A 15,681-nucleotide genomic window follows, 5' to 3' on the forward strand; every position below is an offset into this window, starting at 1 on the left:
AGAATATTATCAATTTCCATATTCAAATCTTGGTAAAATACTATAGCAAGTAAGAAGCTCATTAAAACTCTAACAGTACGCTAGCTCCTTGAAAGTCCATGAAAGCTACAGGAAACCATTCTATTCTTATTCTAGCCACAACTCACATTTAGGAAGACAAGCAGACCAATCTGAGTAGCTTAATTTAGAGGAAAGCGTGTGCAACTATTATTTTTTAAAATTAATTAATTTTGAATTATTAATAAAAAACACAAAACAGTGAAATAATTACTTTCTACTAATCCCAACCTTAGAATCTGGTTTAAGTAATAAGGTGCTTGTCACTGTAATAATAGTTTAACGTACTACATCTCCAGGCATAGGTACTGCGATAGAAGCCCCCAGTTTATTAGAACTCCTTGCTGTGGAACCCTATGCCACATTTGGTAACTGCATATTTCCTTAACGATGATCCATTTTTTAGTGGGACAAGGGAAAAAGGTGATGCTGGTTTTTCTGAGCATGTTCATATAATTGGAAAACATTAAACACATATATTTAAAGCATATATTGCACTTTTAATGTGCAACTTTATGGTACTACGGGTCTGAAATAAACTGTTTTAAAAAGAAATACTTGTATTTAGTAAACATACAGGTCCAAATCCACCACCAGAAGCTAACATCTCAGGGTTCTTCCTCAGATCAATGTGTTGCTGTGGTGTCTGACTCGTTGACAGTCTCCAAGGCTCAGACAAAACCTTTATTAGATGTAAAAAAGATACAGTCAAGTACAACATGTTGTTTAAGAATATGCAACTCTCTCAAGAAATAATAACTTAGAATATATTCAATAAAGCATTATTAAAAGATAACTCCAATTCACATGTCAATTGAATGAATAAGAGAGCGTTAGCAGAAACAACTGAATTTGTTCTAATATATAAACCATCAACATATGAGATCTTGATGTTAATTTCTAAAAACTAATAAGATTCCTTAGAGTAGAAATGTTATTTCGAAATAGATTAAAATTGTCCATAAGCTGGTAAACTTTGCATAATAGGTCTTGTTAATAAGACCACAAATGGTGGCACACAAATCCCAGTTAAATACTACAGTAAGTTAGAAGTTTGTAAAATCTGCACAATACAGAGGTTTCTTGGAAGGCTGCAGAAGCTGCACAAGGTTGTTTGATTCTTAAAGCAGGAACACACGTTTTATTTCACAAATCACAATTTTAAAATACGGTTTAATAAAGCTTGTCACTGCAGCACACTGTAAAAAACAAAAGTTACAATATAAGGCTCCCATAGCTCATATTAAATTATAACAAATAATTCTGTTACAGTTCCAAAAGAATATTCCTGAGAGAAAGTGCATGGTCGCCTGTGGTGAATATGTGCTAAGAGCCAGTATTTTTTTGTAATACTGATTACATCTTGCAAACTTTAATATGGCGTTACTGAAAGTCTATTAGTAAGTGTATATTTAAAAAAAAAAACAAGCTGTAAGATGTTAAGCCATGCTATCTATACTCTTATCTTCTTTCTGAGGAAAATTGGAGTTCTATTAATATGTAAGCAGATACCAGAAAACACTAAATAAACAAACGATTACTTATTGTAACCAATCAGTAACGATCACTTACTTCCTTGAGGAAAGGAGAATCTACAGAAAGGTACTTGGAAACGACATAAAGGCAGAACAGATGGCGGTCAATGCCAGCACCAGTCATGGCAAGGCGATATAAGTGCTGGTGTTTGGTAGCAGCAAGCCGGAATAACTTCTGCTTATTTTCATTCTAACAATGAAAGAAAGTGAAAAAAACCTGTTAAGTGAATCCTATCTAGTTTCTTAGAAAGCTATAGAACACCAAGGCTCAGTGTAGTTAAAGAAAGGCAGGAACTGCAAGAGCCATTTCAGAAGGCAAAATGACAGCATATGAACGTAATGCAAGGTCTGAAAGAAAATTTCAGTCTCAAACTCACTTTTAGATATCTATTTTGGAGAAGAGAAGGCTCCGGGGAGACCTCATTGTGGTCTTCCAATACTTGAAGGGAGCGTATAAACAGGAGGGGGATCGATTGTTTGTGAGGGTGTATAGTGATAGGACAAGGGGGAATGGTTTTAAGCTGAGACAGGGGAGATTTAGGTTAGATATTAGGAGGAAGTTTTTCACACAGAGGGTGGTGACGCACTGGAACAGGTTGCCCAGGGAGGTTGTGGATGCCTCGTCCCTGGAGGCATTCAAGGCCAGACTGGACGTGGCTCTGGGCAGCCTGGTCTAGTGGTTGGCGACCCTGCACTTGGCAGGGGGGTTGAGACTCGATGATCTTTGAGGTCCTTTTCAACCCAAGCCATTCTATGATTCTATTTTGTTAAGATTTTATAATATCAAATGCAACGCTGAAAATATGGTAACCTGTCACTTAGGGCCAGCATCACTTTACTTTATGCCACATTTTTAGGATGATGTGAACAGCGTATTTGTCTCCAGGATGAAAACTTGTAAATCACTGGTAGTCATGCTAAGCATGCCTACTACTGGCATTCTGGAGTAAAGCTTTGTGGATAGTCCATGGAGGATGCAAATTCTATGCAAAAACACACTGATAAGAAGCAAGCAGTAAAAGGAAGTGAGCATTTAAAAAGACCAAATTCAAATCTGAGTATACTAGCAAAGGTATCTACCCACGTGGCTTTCCAGCCCATGTGAATAAGCTATGCATCAAAAATGCAAAAATAGTATATTCAGGGGGATGGTTGTATGTATATGCATGTTAGGAAGTGTCCACGTTTCTATAAAATTCAACAGTTTCATAATGGCAGGTCAGAATCCCAGTTAAATACCATATTAAGACTAAAGTGTGTCTGTTTAAAATTTTATTCTAAGATATTTCTAGAAATATCTTAGAATAAAGCCTCGCTGAATGTTAAAGTTAAATTTGATTTAACAGAATGTGCTTATCAACTCCACAGCAGCAATTCAAGAGAGCCAGATCTCATACCCCAAAAAAGTTCTGTACTGGCAATTGAGAGTTTGGCACGACATTCCTTGCTTCACACTTAACAAGAAATTCATAAATATCATCAGTTTTCTGAAATTTGAGATCCATAAAAGTTGGCTTATTTGGTTATGACTGACTAGCTATTCTCTTTTGGTGTAGCTTTCAATTCCTGCCATACTGACAAAAGACAGTTCTACTGCTACACTTCCATTCTCAAAACAAGGCATCACTCTTTCTTTAAATATTAAAAACTATTCAGAAACTTAAGTGAATAAGAAGTGCTAGCCACATGCTGTATTGATTGTATTAGAGATCAACAGTCAACTTACGCTTTCACTTGGGTCTTCCATGGTTTGAACAAAATTACACGATTCAACGGTACAGGAACGGACAGTCTCAGTTCTGCCTTCTCTGAACAAGCGTGTCATAGAGGCTTCGTATGTCAAAGAAAATTTTCCCATGTCCTTGAAAGTTGGAAAATAAGGACTTAGTGGCTTAGTCAGACTTGCCTCTCTTTCTTAATCAATAGTAACATTCAAAGTAAACACACAGGATATGAATCACTCCACAAATTAAGCAACATTTTAAGTTATTAGTTGCCCACTGTTAGCAATCTTGCTTACAGATAAGAAATTAATAAAACTAATAATGAGATTTGATAAATGCTTTTAGAACGACCAAACTAGCAAGGATTACACTATACATTTTATATTTACTCTTCTTCAGTTTGTCATAAAGAGAACTCAATTAAAAAACTATCAAAAGCTTATTAGAAAGTTCAGTGGCTTCTTAACTAACACAGCAAGTCAGCCTTTGGACAATGAATTTCCAACTGGTAATCTGTTTAGCATTTGTTCTAACTTCCACCGAATGTCTTCAATAACCTCACACAAGCAGTGCAAAGTTACTTGAAAGTACAGCGTACTTCACACAATCACGTGTTCTAATCACAAGTACAGAAACATACTATAGCCAATTTAATAAGATTCTATAAGTCATAAAGCCTGTTCTTCTTACTCGATAGTGAGCAAGCTGCAGGGCAAGTTGAACGAAGGCATCAGGGCTGGTTTTTGCTTTCTTTATTAGCCCCTTCCCAAAAGCATCAAAGCAAAATGAACAGAAGTCCACATCATCTGCCAGAGCTCTAGCAGTGCTCAGAGACCTCTCGATCACATCTTGGCACTGAAATACACAAGTAAATTACTTATCTACATGCAAATATATCCAAGCACAAGCATTTAAAGGCATCCAAAAGAAATGCAGAAGAAGTGCACGCATTTTTAACTGATGCGAATTAAGTGGCCCCTTTTTATAGGCCATTAACATCACTGTCTTCATATTCTTCCTTTGGAGAAAAAGAAGCTATAACTGTGTGAGAGTTAAGATTCAAATAGCTTTAAAAAAAGTCTTAAGCCAATACACATTTGGAGTCCAAAAATGCTCTTAAAACAAAAAACATTAAGATTGTTCAGATCACTAGGACAGTAAGCGTATCACCAGCCACTACACCACCAGCCTATGAATTAGGATCACGGTAGTTCATCTTGAACTCAGGGAGAAAAAAAGAAAAAACATTATTAACATATAGACAGAATTCTTGACACATATAAGACAGCTAATCTCAAGGAAACATTACACAAGCATAATAAGAACACAGCAGCAACTTCAACTTCACTGTAGTACTGTTCTTGTTTACAACGGATGGCCATTTATTTTTGACAAGTTGCTAAGCTAAAAAAAATTTCTAGTAAGAAGCTGCTATTTCCTGAACAGAATTTTTAAAAAGTGGTGATAAAAACTCTGCCTTTTTAAGTAAACTGGGTAACATGCAGAAGTGAAACACATATTTTACAGGGCTTAAGGAAATTAAAGCTATTTATAAGGTCTTCAGTAAATAATGATGTGACTTGACTGTTCAGGAAAAGAAGAGCTCCCTTCCCCAGTCACCATCTGCTGTGTACTTACTTCTTCTGGAATTTCCCACTGTAGTTTGGTAGGGATGGGAATATTTTGATTGGTATCTCCTTTGCAGTGTCCATCCTCTGAATAGCCCAGATCAAGATACTCAGTTGCCATTACATTCTGTAAAGAAAGATACATTATCAGAATTGCAAACACATTAAATCCTAATTCCACAACAATGTAATTTTGAAGTCCTAAGGCATTTAGGATAACACATTTTCAATACTCAGTGAAATACAATCTATTTTCAAATGTTGCCTATTACTTTAAGGCATTTTCATTTCTAAGCAGGAGAATATCAAATCTACATAAAAAAGTCGACTACAGTGGTACAAAAGGCTTTAATTAAACCTCCCCCTAAAAAGGCTTGAACCTTTGTTCAATTTTGATTCTAGAGAATTTCTGTCTGTTATCTGACAAAACCAGTTCATCAAAAAACAGTTTATTGCAGATTAAGTGCATATTCTTGCAAAAAAATGAATCAGAAATATTTAATTCTTTTTAATATTTGCACGCCACTCAGTGCTTCAGTACATTTTATGTGCACACTAGACCTCTTGGGCTAGTTTTCAAGATGGACAATGCAAGCTAAATGACAGATTCTGCCTTACAAGATTTCAAATGAAATACTGGGGTTTTTGATCTTGAGGATGTCAATCTGTTCAACACAGAAATAAAAAGCTTGAAAAAAAATCTGTTATACATGCATACATATTTCTGATCTCTAAATTTAACTTTCTCAATTAGTGGACTGAACTCCCCAACTATGAAATTTCCAGAATTTCCTAGGAAACTGAATTTTACTTTATTTCAGGCTTGCTAACTCTTAGCAGACAAGGGACCAACTAACAGTAAGTACAGTGATATGAACTAAGCATATCAAGTGATTCTCTGAAATAAAAGAGAGTAATTCTTTTCCACTGCCCAGAACAGCCAGTCTGAACTAGACTGGTCTGTCAACCTCAAATGAGTTTTGACTTTCTCCCATTTAGAGAATGCAGTTAGGACTTTCTCTTCCTATACAAATGGATACTCAGATAATAAAATCAGGACATGACTTGGGGCATCAGCTGGACTAGAGTTCCACCTGCACAGATGCATAATGAAATCAGAATTAGCTAATGTTTCTGAAATAATTTTGAGTGATGGAGTCATAACTGTTTATAGGTCTAAGCTTGAAAGAGAAAAAATATTCAGAAAGGATTTCAAGCAATAAACTATGTTCACGATGAACAAATCTGAGAAGAATTGCATTTATACCATTCATGGCAGTGAACACAAGAGCTAATTTAAGTAACATACCAATCTGGAACTCATAAAAATAGCTGAGAGGAAATAAATGCTACAGAGTATAACTTTTATATTTTAAAAATAGGCATGGGATTTTATTGCACAAGGAAGTTTAAGCATTTCAGGAGCACGTACATATACACAATAAAATGCTGTGTCAAACAGGCAACAGTTTATTGATTTAGAATATTATAAACAAGCTAGATAGGGTGACATATCACTTTTCTATAAACACATCTGCTGTCATTAAATTTTAATTAAGACCTTTAATTTAAGGCAATGCAACTTTTTTTTTTTTAGCAAGTTTTGCTTGTTTGTAACTCTGCTGACAACATAGAAGACTAAACGCGTCCATAATCACTCATCAGCAACACAACTGTAAGGGACTGGAAAGGAACCTGACGTTATTCAGAGCTGTTGCATGAACCATCTAACACTGTATTCTACATTAACACTTACCTCCCACATGTGTCCAACAATAGGAGCATCTGCCCAAGAGTGCTCTGCATTCAGGCCCATTTTACCATTTTTGAATACTATAAGAGTAAACGTTTTATCAAACCACCTACAAAAAAAATTAAGTTTCCTTATGAATTTTTATATTTCAAAAACGTTTTTATACTCTAACTTCACGCCTGTCAAAAAGAGATTAGATTCAAACACACAACTTTTTTTGTCCAAAATGGACGAATTTATATGCTTGTAAGTCACTTACTCATATGCATTAGCCACACGAATTAGCAAAACTCTGAAAGTGAGAAGGGTCTTTTCACAGAGTCAATACTGTACCTGTCATAACATCTGCCGTGTATTAAGGATTTTGCATATGCATCTAGTGACCTCACTGGTTCTTCTTCCCTGTACCCTTCCTCGTTGTCATCCAATGTCACAAAAAATGCTGCTTTTTCAACAGCATCTAGGGACTGTTTGTTCTTTCCACGGCTAAAATAAGCCTGTCGAGCCTTAGCCCATGGTATCCTGCAGAAAGAATTTGGTTTACAGCCAGATTACACGGATTAGTGCATATTTTATCATCCTTAATATCACTGTGAGACATTCCTACTACTTCTATCAAATTTAAAGCTACTACTTGCATTCATTTAAACTATATCAGCACAGGAAAGTTCTAAACATACAATACTAGGAAACAATTCAGCATTAATTCAGTATCTACAGGGGACCTCCTCAATAAAGCTGGGGAGGGACTCTTTATCAGGGAGCGTAGTGAGAAATGGCTTTAAACTAAAAGAAGGTAGATTTAGATTAGACATCAGGAAGAAATTCTTCACCACGGTGGTGGTGAGGCACTGGAACAGACTGCCCAGAGAGGCTGTGGATGCTGCATCCCTGCAAGTGCTCAAGGCCAGGCTAGAGGGGCTTTGAGCAGCCTGGTCTAGTGGAAAATAACCCCATCCATGGCAGAGGGGCTGGAACTAAATGAACTCTCAGGTCCCTTCCAACCCAAACTATTCAATACTGTTATCATATCATAACACAAATGCAAGGCATAAAGCATTATTCTTCAGAAGTTCAAGATTTCTGCTGCACACAATGTATGTAATATTGATCATCTACATTTAATAACTGAACAAAAGAAGACATCTGTTACGTGGAAGAAAACAGTAATAAAAATGAAAACAATTCACAGATAAATATCCATTGCTGTAACACTTCACTATAAGCATCTGGACAATTTCCATGAAAACTTACCATGGTAAATGCCCGAAACAGATCTAAAGTTAATGAACAAAGGAATTTCTATACAGCAGTGCCACATTTATTTATAAGTTTACAAGTTTTTCCAATGAAAAAATGTTTTAGAGTACCAAGTTTAAAATATCTCTTAGGAAGTATATTAAAACCCATAGCTCTTTCTCTCCAGTGTCCAGAAACAATCAGACAAGACTGAAATTTGTCAAAATAGACTGAACGAGAACGAGACTGCCTCAATGAGAGGCAAGAGAATAAGTACTGCTCCATTCTGTAGTAGCAGTTACTGAATTTACATTCTCAAGTTTGAGTATATTCTTTAAAATGCCAGTGAAGCTTTAAATTTTCTCTGAGTTTAACATGCTTAATACTGCAAAGCCTCAAATTACTGTTCTTACCACAAATGAAGCAAATTTCCCCTACTCTCCAGCTAAGTATGGGGAGTCTGCATACACAGCTGCTATTGCAAAATTATTTTTAACTCCACATCATCATTACAAAGGACAGCACAGCAGTAACATGTCAGCAATACACTTCCAAATAATAAAATTAATTGAAGAAATGATAATAGCCATACCTATCTCCTGCAGTAAGAGCTGCTAATTTCTCTTCACCAGCCTGAGGCTCTGAATCATCATCAAGAATTCTCTGTATCTGCTGTTCAATTTCTCGAGGTTTCAACAGTCTACCATCGTGGTACAGCCACACTTTGAAGTAACGCCCCTTGTGATAGACAACAATGTGTTTGCTGTCTTTCACGTGCTGGATAGTATCTAGAATTTTAAATTGTTTTCGTGAAAACAAAGCTGAAGCCTCAAAATACTAATAATACATTATATAACGTCAAATGCCTACTGCGTGTACTACCAATTAGCCGCAGCTCATTTAAACAAATTTATGCTCACTTTGTTTACAAATAGAAGGTAAACTGGAATGAGCCTAAACTTATGTCATGAAGGCTTTGTGTCAAACACAGAGTGAAGCTTTCTAAGCAGCTAGGTAAACTCATTTGACAAAAACCACTAATTCAGTTCTTTCGTTGCTCCAAAGGACAGTTGGCATTCCTATAAATCTGAGACCAGTTGATGAGATGGTGGAGAAAGATGATGTCAAAGGCAAAGCCTAAAATTCTTTATTCTGAGAAACATAATACCAGGAAAGAGTTCTCTACTTCGAGTGCTCTGAGCTATCCATAAAGTGTTGGGATATATGCTCCATCCATTGATCAGAAGCAGTTTTATACTTATGGCACCTTTGGCTAGCCTACATAAAGCTCAAGCTTTTGGAGGAAGCGTCTCAACAGCAACTGAAATTGCTGCTGCGAAATTAGTACAGGGTTTGCTTCTCAAAAAATGAGAAAAATGGATAGCAACATTTTCTTTCATCTCTTGGCTACTTATGTTAGTATTTCTAGATGATCTGCCTCCTATTCTGTCACTGTAAAAAAAAATACCACCACACGGAGAAGAATTTGCCTCAAGAACATGGATGTTCCTCATTCTCAAAGCTGATGCACTGACTGTCACATTGAAGTACAGCAAACAAGTTACCAAATGTTTGTCAGGACCAAACTGAATCCCTGGATGGAAATAAGGCCCTTTAAAGTTTGCAAAACCTCAAAGCTCTTTAGGACCTTCAGGATGCAGTGATATTCAAGCTCCAATCCACCAGGTTACATAAGCCTACGTGACAGTCAAATGAACCTTGACCAAGACCGCTGTATTTGTTAAGCCTCTACACAACTCTTCAATGTGGCAGGTACTAAGACTCACGCCAGTGTAAATGAAGTACAGGAGAAGCAGTTGGAAAATCTGGAATATCTGTCCAGGCAAGGGGAGGGGAAGGTATCTGGAAGGTGGCCCTGCTTTTCTATCTATAGGTAATGTTAATGAATGGATGCATGTGCCTTCCTTCAAGATGTACTAATCTTCTGTTGCCTGAATTAAGAGTATATGTACATTTACAGTGAAAATGTACAGATGAACTATGACTTACAGATACAATTATTTTTTGCGCAGAGCTAACAGGATTGCTTGTGAACTTGTAAACACATTCTTTGTGTCCCACAGAAGTTGCAGGAACAGATTCACATAAAAATGATCCTGTTGTACTTCAATAGGTACCTCCCTCTATTCAACATTAAGATGAAAAAGTTTAGCTACTCAGAACTTAAAATAATCAGGTCATTGCTGGAAGTTAAAGCAGGAACTAATAAAAAAACATACATTTTCTTAATGCATTACAGAGAAAGATTTGGACACTGTCCTTCTTACATTTAGCTTTCATTTAGCTGGTATCCTACAGTGCATACAAAACATCAAGATAACACTGGCACTGAGAAAAGCCTGCCAGGATTAAGATTGTACCTGCCTTTAACCTAGGTAAGCAACAGGGTTGAACATACATTCATATCAAGAAGAATACATTAAGACACTGTTGTAAATTATAAACTGAAAGAAAAAAGTCAAAACAGGACAGATTTTAAAATGACTTAGATGAGAGAACTCAATCTTCACAAAGAAAAGTCATGTATATCAAAAGAAACCTGAAAGAGTAGAATAGAAAAAAAGTAAAGGTTATGTATAAATTAAAAACATGGGGGAGACAATTTCCTGAAATCAGCTTTTAAGAGAAGAGACAAACACTGAAGTTTCAAAGTCATTCTTAACAGGAAAAACCATCTATGCGCTCAATGGCAATTCATTACCTCCTGAGAAACAGCAGCATTGGTGCCTTGGTGTCTTTCAACCATCATGAACTGGGAAAGTGGGATTCTAGCAGAAAATATTCCCCATATTGTGAATTCCATTAGGATGGTTTTTTTTCCTCCTTGGATATCCCTGCTTACCTGATTCTTCTCCTGGGATGCGGGAGGTATTAAACATCCGCTCCCACTGAGCTGAGCAAAGTGGAACAGTAGATCCCATCAGAAGAATCTATACAAAATATGTAAATTAAATTGTAAATTTGCATATATCATTAGTAAGTTAAAAAGAAAAAAAACAGTCTGGTTAAACAGAGGCTGTAGAACAATAATGCATCATTTTATTCTGTTCTTTGTTTTCCCTTGAACTACACGTGGAAGATTTCACTGACATTCCAGCATTGTTGTTTTTTTTTTTTCCTCTTATCAAAGCTCACCCTTCAGAAGCAAGCACTGAAGATAGCTAGCATCAGAAATACAGTGTGCTCTACGGTCAGTCTGGATGCAAAACATACACATGCAGCATACCCCTTGATTTCTTCTTTTGTTCCTGGTTAATCTACCTATGAAACGACATCAAAAACCCAATACAACTAGAAAGAACAGTCCTCCTACCCTTTCTTATTTACTTTGTTTCTCTCCCTTCTATCAAAGCCCAAATATTTGAAGAACTACACAGTGAAGCCAGTGTGCAGGAGAATTCACAACATCAAGTACAAGGACAACCTTTGCTTAAAACACCTTCTACAGCAACAGTAACAGCTACTCAACTGCACTCTTCCAATGCTGTCCTTTGCTTTCAAGCAGATTTTCTTACAACTACTATGTTCACATCAGGATCTAAATCTCTCTGAAGTCCAGATGTTTTTGAATGCAGTGTTCTGCCTGACAAATAGGATTTCTTAGACAAACTGTGTATTCGTTCCAATTATCTGGGTAACATCCACACAATCAAGACAGTAGAAAGACTTCACTAGGACACATGCTTTGAAGAAAAACTACAGTTCAGTAAACATTTCTTAGTATTTCTTTGCACAACGCTAGGAACAAGCTGTATCTACCGAATCATCACAGAGTAAGTACATGGGCTGGGGGTTATGATGCTTTCTTGAATAAAATATGAAATAGAAACAAATCTAACATTCAAACAACGTCTGTTTGAAAGATACTTAAGTTTTCTGGAAACGTAGTGTCCTGAGGAAGCGTGAGGTCACATACTGAGTGTAAATCAAGCGTTTCTACATTTCTTTTCAGATAAATGTAACTTTACAAAAAGAAAAAAGTTGTCCAGCTTTATTATTACATCAGGTTAAAAAACAAGTAAAATCAGCAATATACTGCAGTTTGTTTTCCACCTTGATATAGGAAGTAAATAAATTCACTGCATTTGGCAAATTCACTAAGCAAAGCAACTGTAAGCAGAAGTCAGAAAGAACACCATGAAAATACAGCAATCAGTACGCATTCAATTGTAGCTTAAAGTTCAGCATACAACCTACTTCGTATGCTACTCAATTTAAAATTCATCTTTAGAGTCAGTTTTAGCAGTAACTAGGAAAACATTTTCCTACTGGGATTTTCAGAACTCATTAGTTCAAAAGTACCATTACACGCTTGGTACATATCAATAATTTGTTAGGTGATATACTTAACATATGCAAACACAAGATCTTATTTCTCTTTTGGGCAAATAGATATGTTCGTTTCAAATGCTGCAGTTAGCTGGTGTAACAGAAGCTTGTATCTGATAGATAGTAGTTTGTGCTCATGTGCAATTTGGGTGACAACAAAGATGTTTGAGAGCACAAGTTCAGCTGCATCTCACATATCAGTCTGGCACAACACATTCCTCTCCTGTTCTAAAAACGGATCAACTTCTTACAAACCGTGCTGGAAAAGACCAAAGCTACTTAAACTGATATACATACTGGCTTGATTTCTTGTCTGTCCAGTTTTTTCCGGTAGAGCAGGATGGCATGGATAACATTACCAGCTCTGGCTGCCTGTATGGTTGTGGGAAATAAATAAAGGAAGTCCTGCAAAGTACATAAGAATTTTAAGTTAGCTATTATCATATTACACTGAGAAATATACTCAGTACTTCTCTTTTTCTTTAAGCTTTATTCTGGCCAATAAAGAAAAGGCTTTAAAATACGTGAAGTACACTAGTACAGTGAGTTGATGGCTTCAGTTCAATTCCATTTGTTCAATAGTCACAATTACCTTAAACAGCACCAGCCTGAACACCTACAGGACAGCTGTTAGTCATCCCCATATAATGCTACTTAAAATTTGAATTAAAAACACAAGTAGGAAATATTGTGGTTTTGAACCTCAGGGCCTTCCACAATTTTACTTCCTGTACAGGCATTTACAAATATGAGAACACACAACTGGGCTACACATGAGGTTTTTTTACATCGATCTTTTTGAAGATTGCTTGTTGCAGTAAGTACAAAACTGTAAGAGAAGCCATTACTGCGTAAGTCTGCCTGACTGACAGATGGGCTAAGTTTATTACGAAGATAGCGCTGTAGAAGACATTCGTTTCAGTTTATACTCAAGAAAGAAAAATGAAAGCCATATACTCAGTGGCAACGGAGGTCTAAAAAGGAAGATACTAAAGAAAAATAAAATAAGATCCATGGCAGAAATTTTACAATGCTTCTTCGACCCATAAGGTATTTAAAGCATTTACCTACCATTGCAAAATAGTTACTGTTAACCATAATTGGTCCACGTCCTCTAAGGTAGATATACTCTTCCCACCAATCGCTCACCTGTAGCATGAAAGAAAATGAGTAAAAGTTCATCATTTCTATAGTTGATACCTGCTGTGTTAATAATTCCACAATACAACGCTCCATACAGAAATAGAAAGGAAGCAGTCAGCTTGTCCCTCCACTTAAAAGCATACAAACAAACAAAATTCCTCCATTGATTTCTGTTAATATTTAGGGAAAACAAAAGAAAATGAGAGAATTCAATTCTTGTAATAGTAAGTTTCTGAAGAAGTTGTCATCTTCATATAACATTTAAAACACATCAGAAATCCCAAATGCTGGGGTAACCTAAAAGAACTACAGTTAACACGTAGAGCTAGATTTTAGGTACTACATCAGCAAGCTCAAGGGCAGCCTTGAGGTTGTTCAGCCTGGAGAAGAAAAGGCTCTGAGGAAAACTCATTGCAACCTTCCAGTACCCAAAGGGGGCCTACAGGAAAGCTGGAGAGGGACACTGTGAAAAGGCATAAAACAATAGAAGTGGAGTAATGACTTTAAAATAAAAGAGGGGAGATTTTGACTAGATATGAGGAAGAAATACTTCATTATGAGGGTGGTGAGGCACTGGAACAAGTTTCCCAAAGAAGCTGTGGATGCCCCATCCACGACTGTGTTTGAGGCCGGGTTGGAAGCAAGTTGAACTAGTGGCTGGCAACCCTATCTACTGCAGGGAGGTTGAAACTAGATGATCTTTAAGGTCCTTTCTAACACAAGCCATTCTATGGTTCTAATTGTATTACACAATTCTCACTATGATATTGAAATCTGGATTTTCTTTTTGGTGAAAAACATTTGTTGTAATTGTTTATTTCTCTACCATTTGCTTTACCTGTTCTACATAAAAAAAAAAAGTTTTCCTAAATCACTCCTCTATCTAAGCTACCTGGACAGCTACATCCAGGGTCTAGTTATAAATCTTAACAGGGATAAACAGCCTAAGAGAAGTTGTAACAAGTAGATCACTGGCTCCAGAATGATGAACACAGAACAAAACAAAGACGTGCTCTTTCAAGTTCCATTTACCCAACTTTCTGTTTTTAAAAATCACACATTAAATTATTTCTGTGCAAATCAAGTGGTCTCCAATGCACTTTGCACAAGTTTCAATTCCTTTCTTCTCCATTTAAGACAGAACGAACATTAAGAAAAAAATGCAACAGGGAACAAATCAAATTACATCTGTTGAATGTTTAAGTTTCCCACTGATCTACTCACATAGTTTGTGGCCCACCACGATTTCAGCTTTAAGTACCACTGAAGCCTTGGTCCTAAATTAAATGCAAAATCTTTTGCAAGACCATCCATTCTTTTGAACTCTTCATCATTCATAAGTGGCCGGACTGATTCCAGATACTAGAATACAGGAAGAGAATCAGCATCAGTGTACTCACAGATGTGTAGCTTCTCATCATTTCAACAGAAACTATTAGAACAGTAGAGAGAGTATTCAGATTCAATTCATAAGGCCGCAAAATGCTGTGTTGTTAAAACCCTTGTAAACACTTTCCTGCAAACTATAAAAATGAGACCTTTTCCAGAACTTTGCTAACAAATCACAAGTGGAAAAGGTCACTTTCCTAAAAGTGCATTTTCCTCTCAAGAGAAGAAAGCATTTTAAAGAACGTATTTACCATTATCAAAAGGACTCAACTTTTCAGCTTTAAGCCATTTCCTTTCTCCTTCAGTTTCCTTCAAACCTTCAGCTCCTGTGATGTGCAGTCCTACTTATACACTTTGCTGCAAGATTTTCTGTCAGAAAGCACATGCTTACATGCATGCTAGCGAATATAACAAATACAAGATGCACTGAAAGCCCCGGAAGTCATACTTCACTGGAAAGCATTACATCAGACACCACATCATCCAACATGAAGCAAGGCAGCTTCAAACTGTCATCAGGCTCAGTGGTTTGTCTCAGCCCTTAATTTCTATGTGTTAAGTTTTAATGCACAAGATAATATCGATACCACCACGTAATGATTTTAAAACGTGGCAAAAAACAAAAACAAAACACTCCAACATAAATACAAAGGCATCTAAACAGGGATTCAAGGTTACCAAAGAAAATGAATTAAATTCCACACACCCTGTTGACTGTATCTTTAACAGCTGGAACTGGCAATCGTGGTAAAGACGTCTGGAAACTGTACAACATGGGCTTACGTCCTGAGAAGAGTTTTACAAGAGTCTGGAGAAAAACAAAACCAAAATATACGCTTCAACTTATTATGTTCCACAAAGGA

At 36.6% G+C, this 15,681-nt stretch overlaps 1 protein-coding gene across 6 annotated transcripts in view; it reads right to left on the reverse strand.

Moving 5' to 3' along the window:
• CPT1A (carnitine palmitoyltransferase 1A) overlaps nt 1-15,681 on the reverse strand; it is a 34,998-nt gene that overhangs the window by 4,829 nt on the left and 14,488 nt on the right. For all 6 annotated transcript variants that reach the window (XM_021402078.1, XM_021402080.1, XM_021402081.1 and 3 more), the window contains 13 exons: nt 15,525-15,626; nt 14,654-14,791; nt 13,358-13,435; nt 12,584-12,691; nt 10,800-10,887; nt 8,529-8,724; nt 7,031-7,219; nt 6,701-6,806; nt 4,955-5,071; nt 4,007-4,171; nt 3,319-3,453; nt 1,630-1,782; nt 635-739 (listed from right to left, as the gene is read on the reverse strand). In XM_021402078.1, coding sequence (XP_021257753.1) covers nt 635-739; nt 1,630-1,782; nt 3,319-3,453; nt 4,007-4,171; nt 4,955-5,071; nt 6,701-6,806; nt 7,031-7,219; nt 8,529-8,724; nt 10,800-10,887; nt 12,584-12,691; nt 13,358-13,435; nt 14,654-14,791; nt 15,525-15,626 — 1,680 coding nt within the window. The remainder of the gene's footprint in view (nt 1-634; nt 740-1,629; nt 1,783-3,318; nt 3,454-4,006; nt 4,172-4,954; nt 5,072-6,700; nt 6,807-7,030; nt 7,220-8,528; nt 8,725-10,799; nt 10,888-12,583; nt 12,692-13,357; nt 13,436-14,653; nt 14,792-15,524; nt 15,627-15,681) is intronic.

This window comes from Numida meleagris, chromosome 6 (assembly GCF_002078875.1).
Source record: "Numida meleagris isolate 19003 breed g44 Domestic line chromosome 6, NumMel1.0, whole genome shotgun sequence".
NCBI lineage: Eukaryota > Metazoa > Chordata > Aves > Galliformes > Numididae > Numida > Numida meleagris.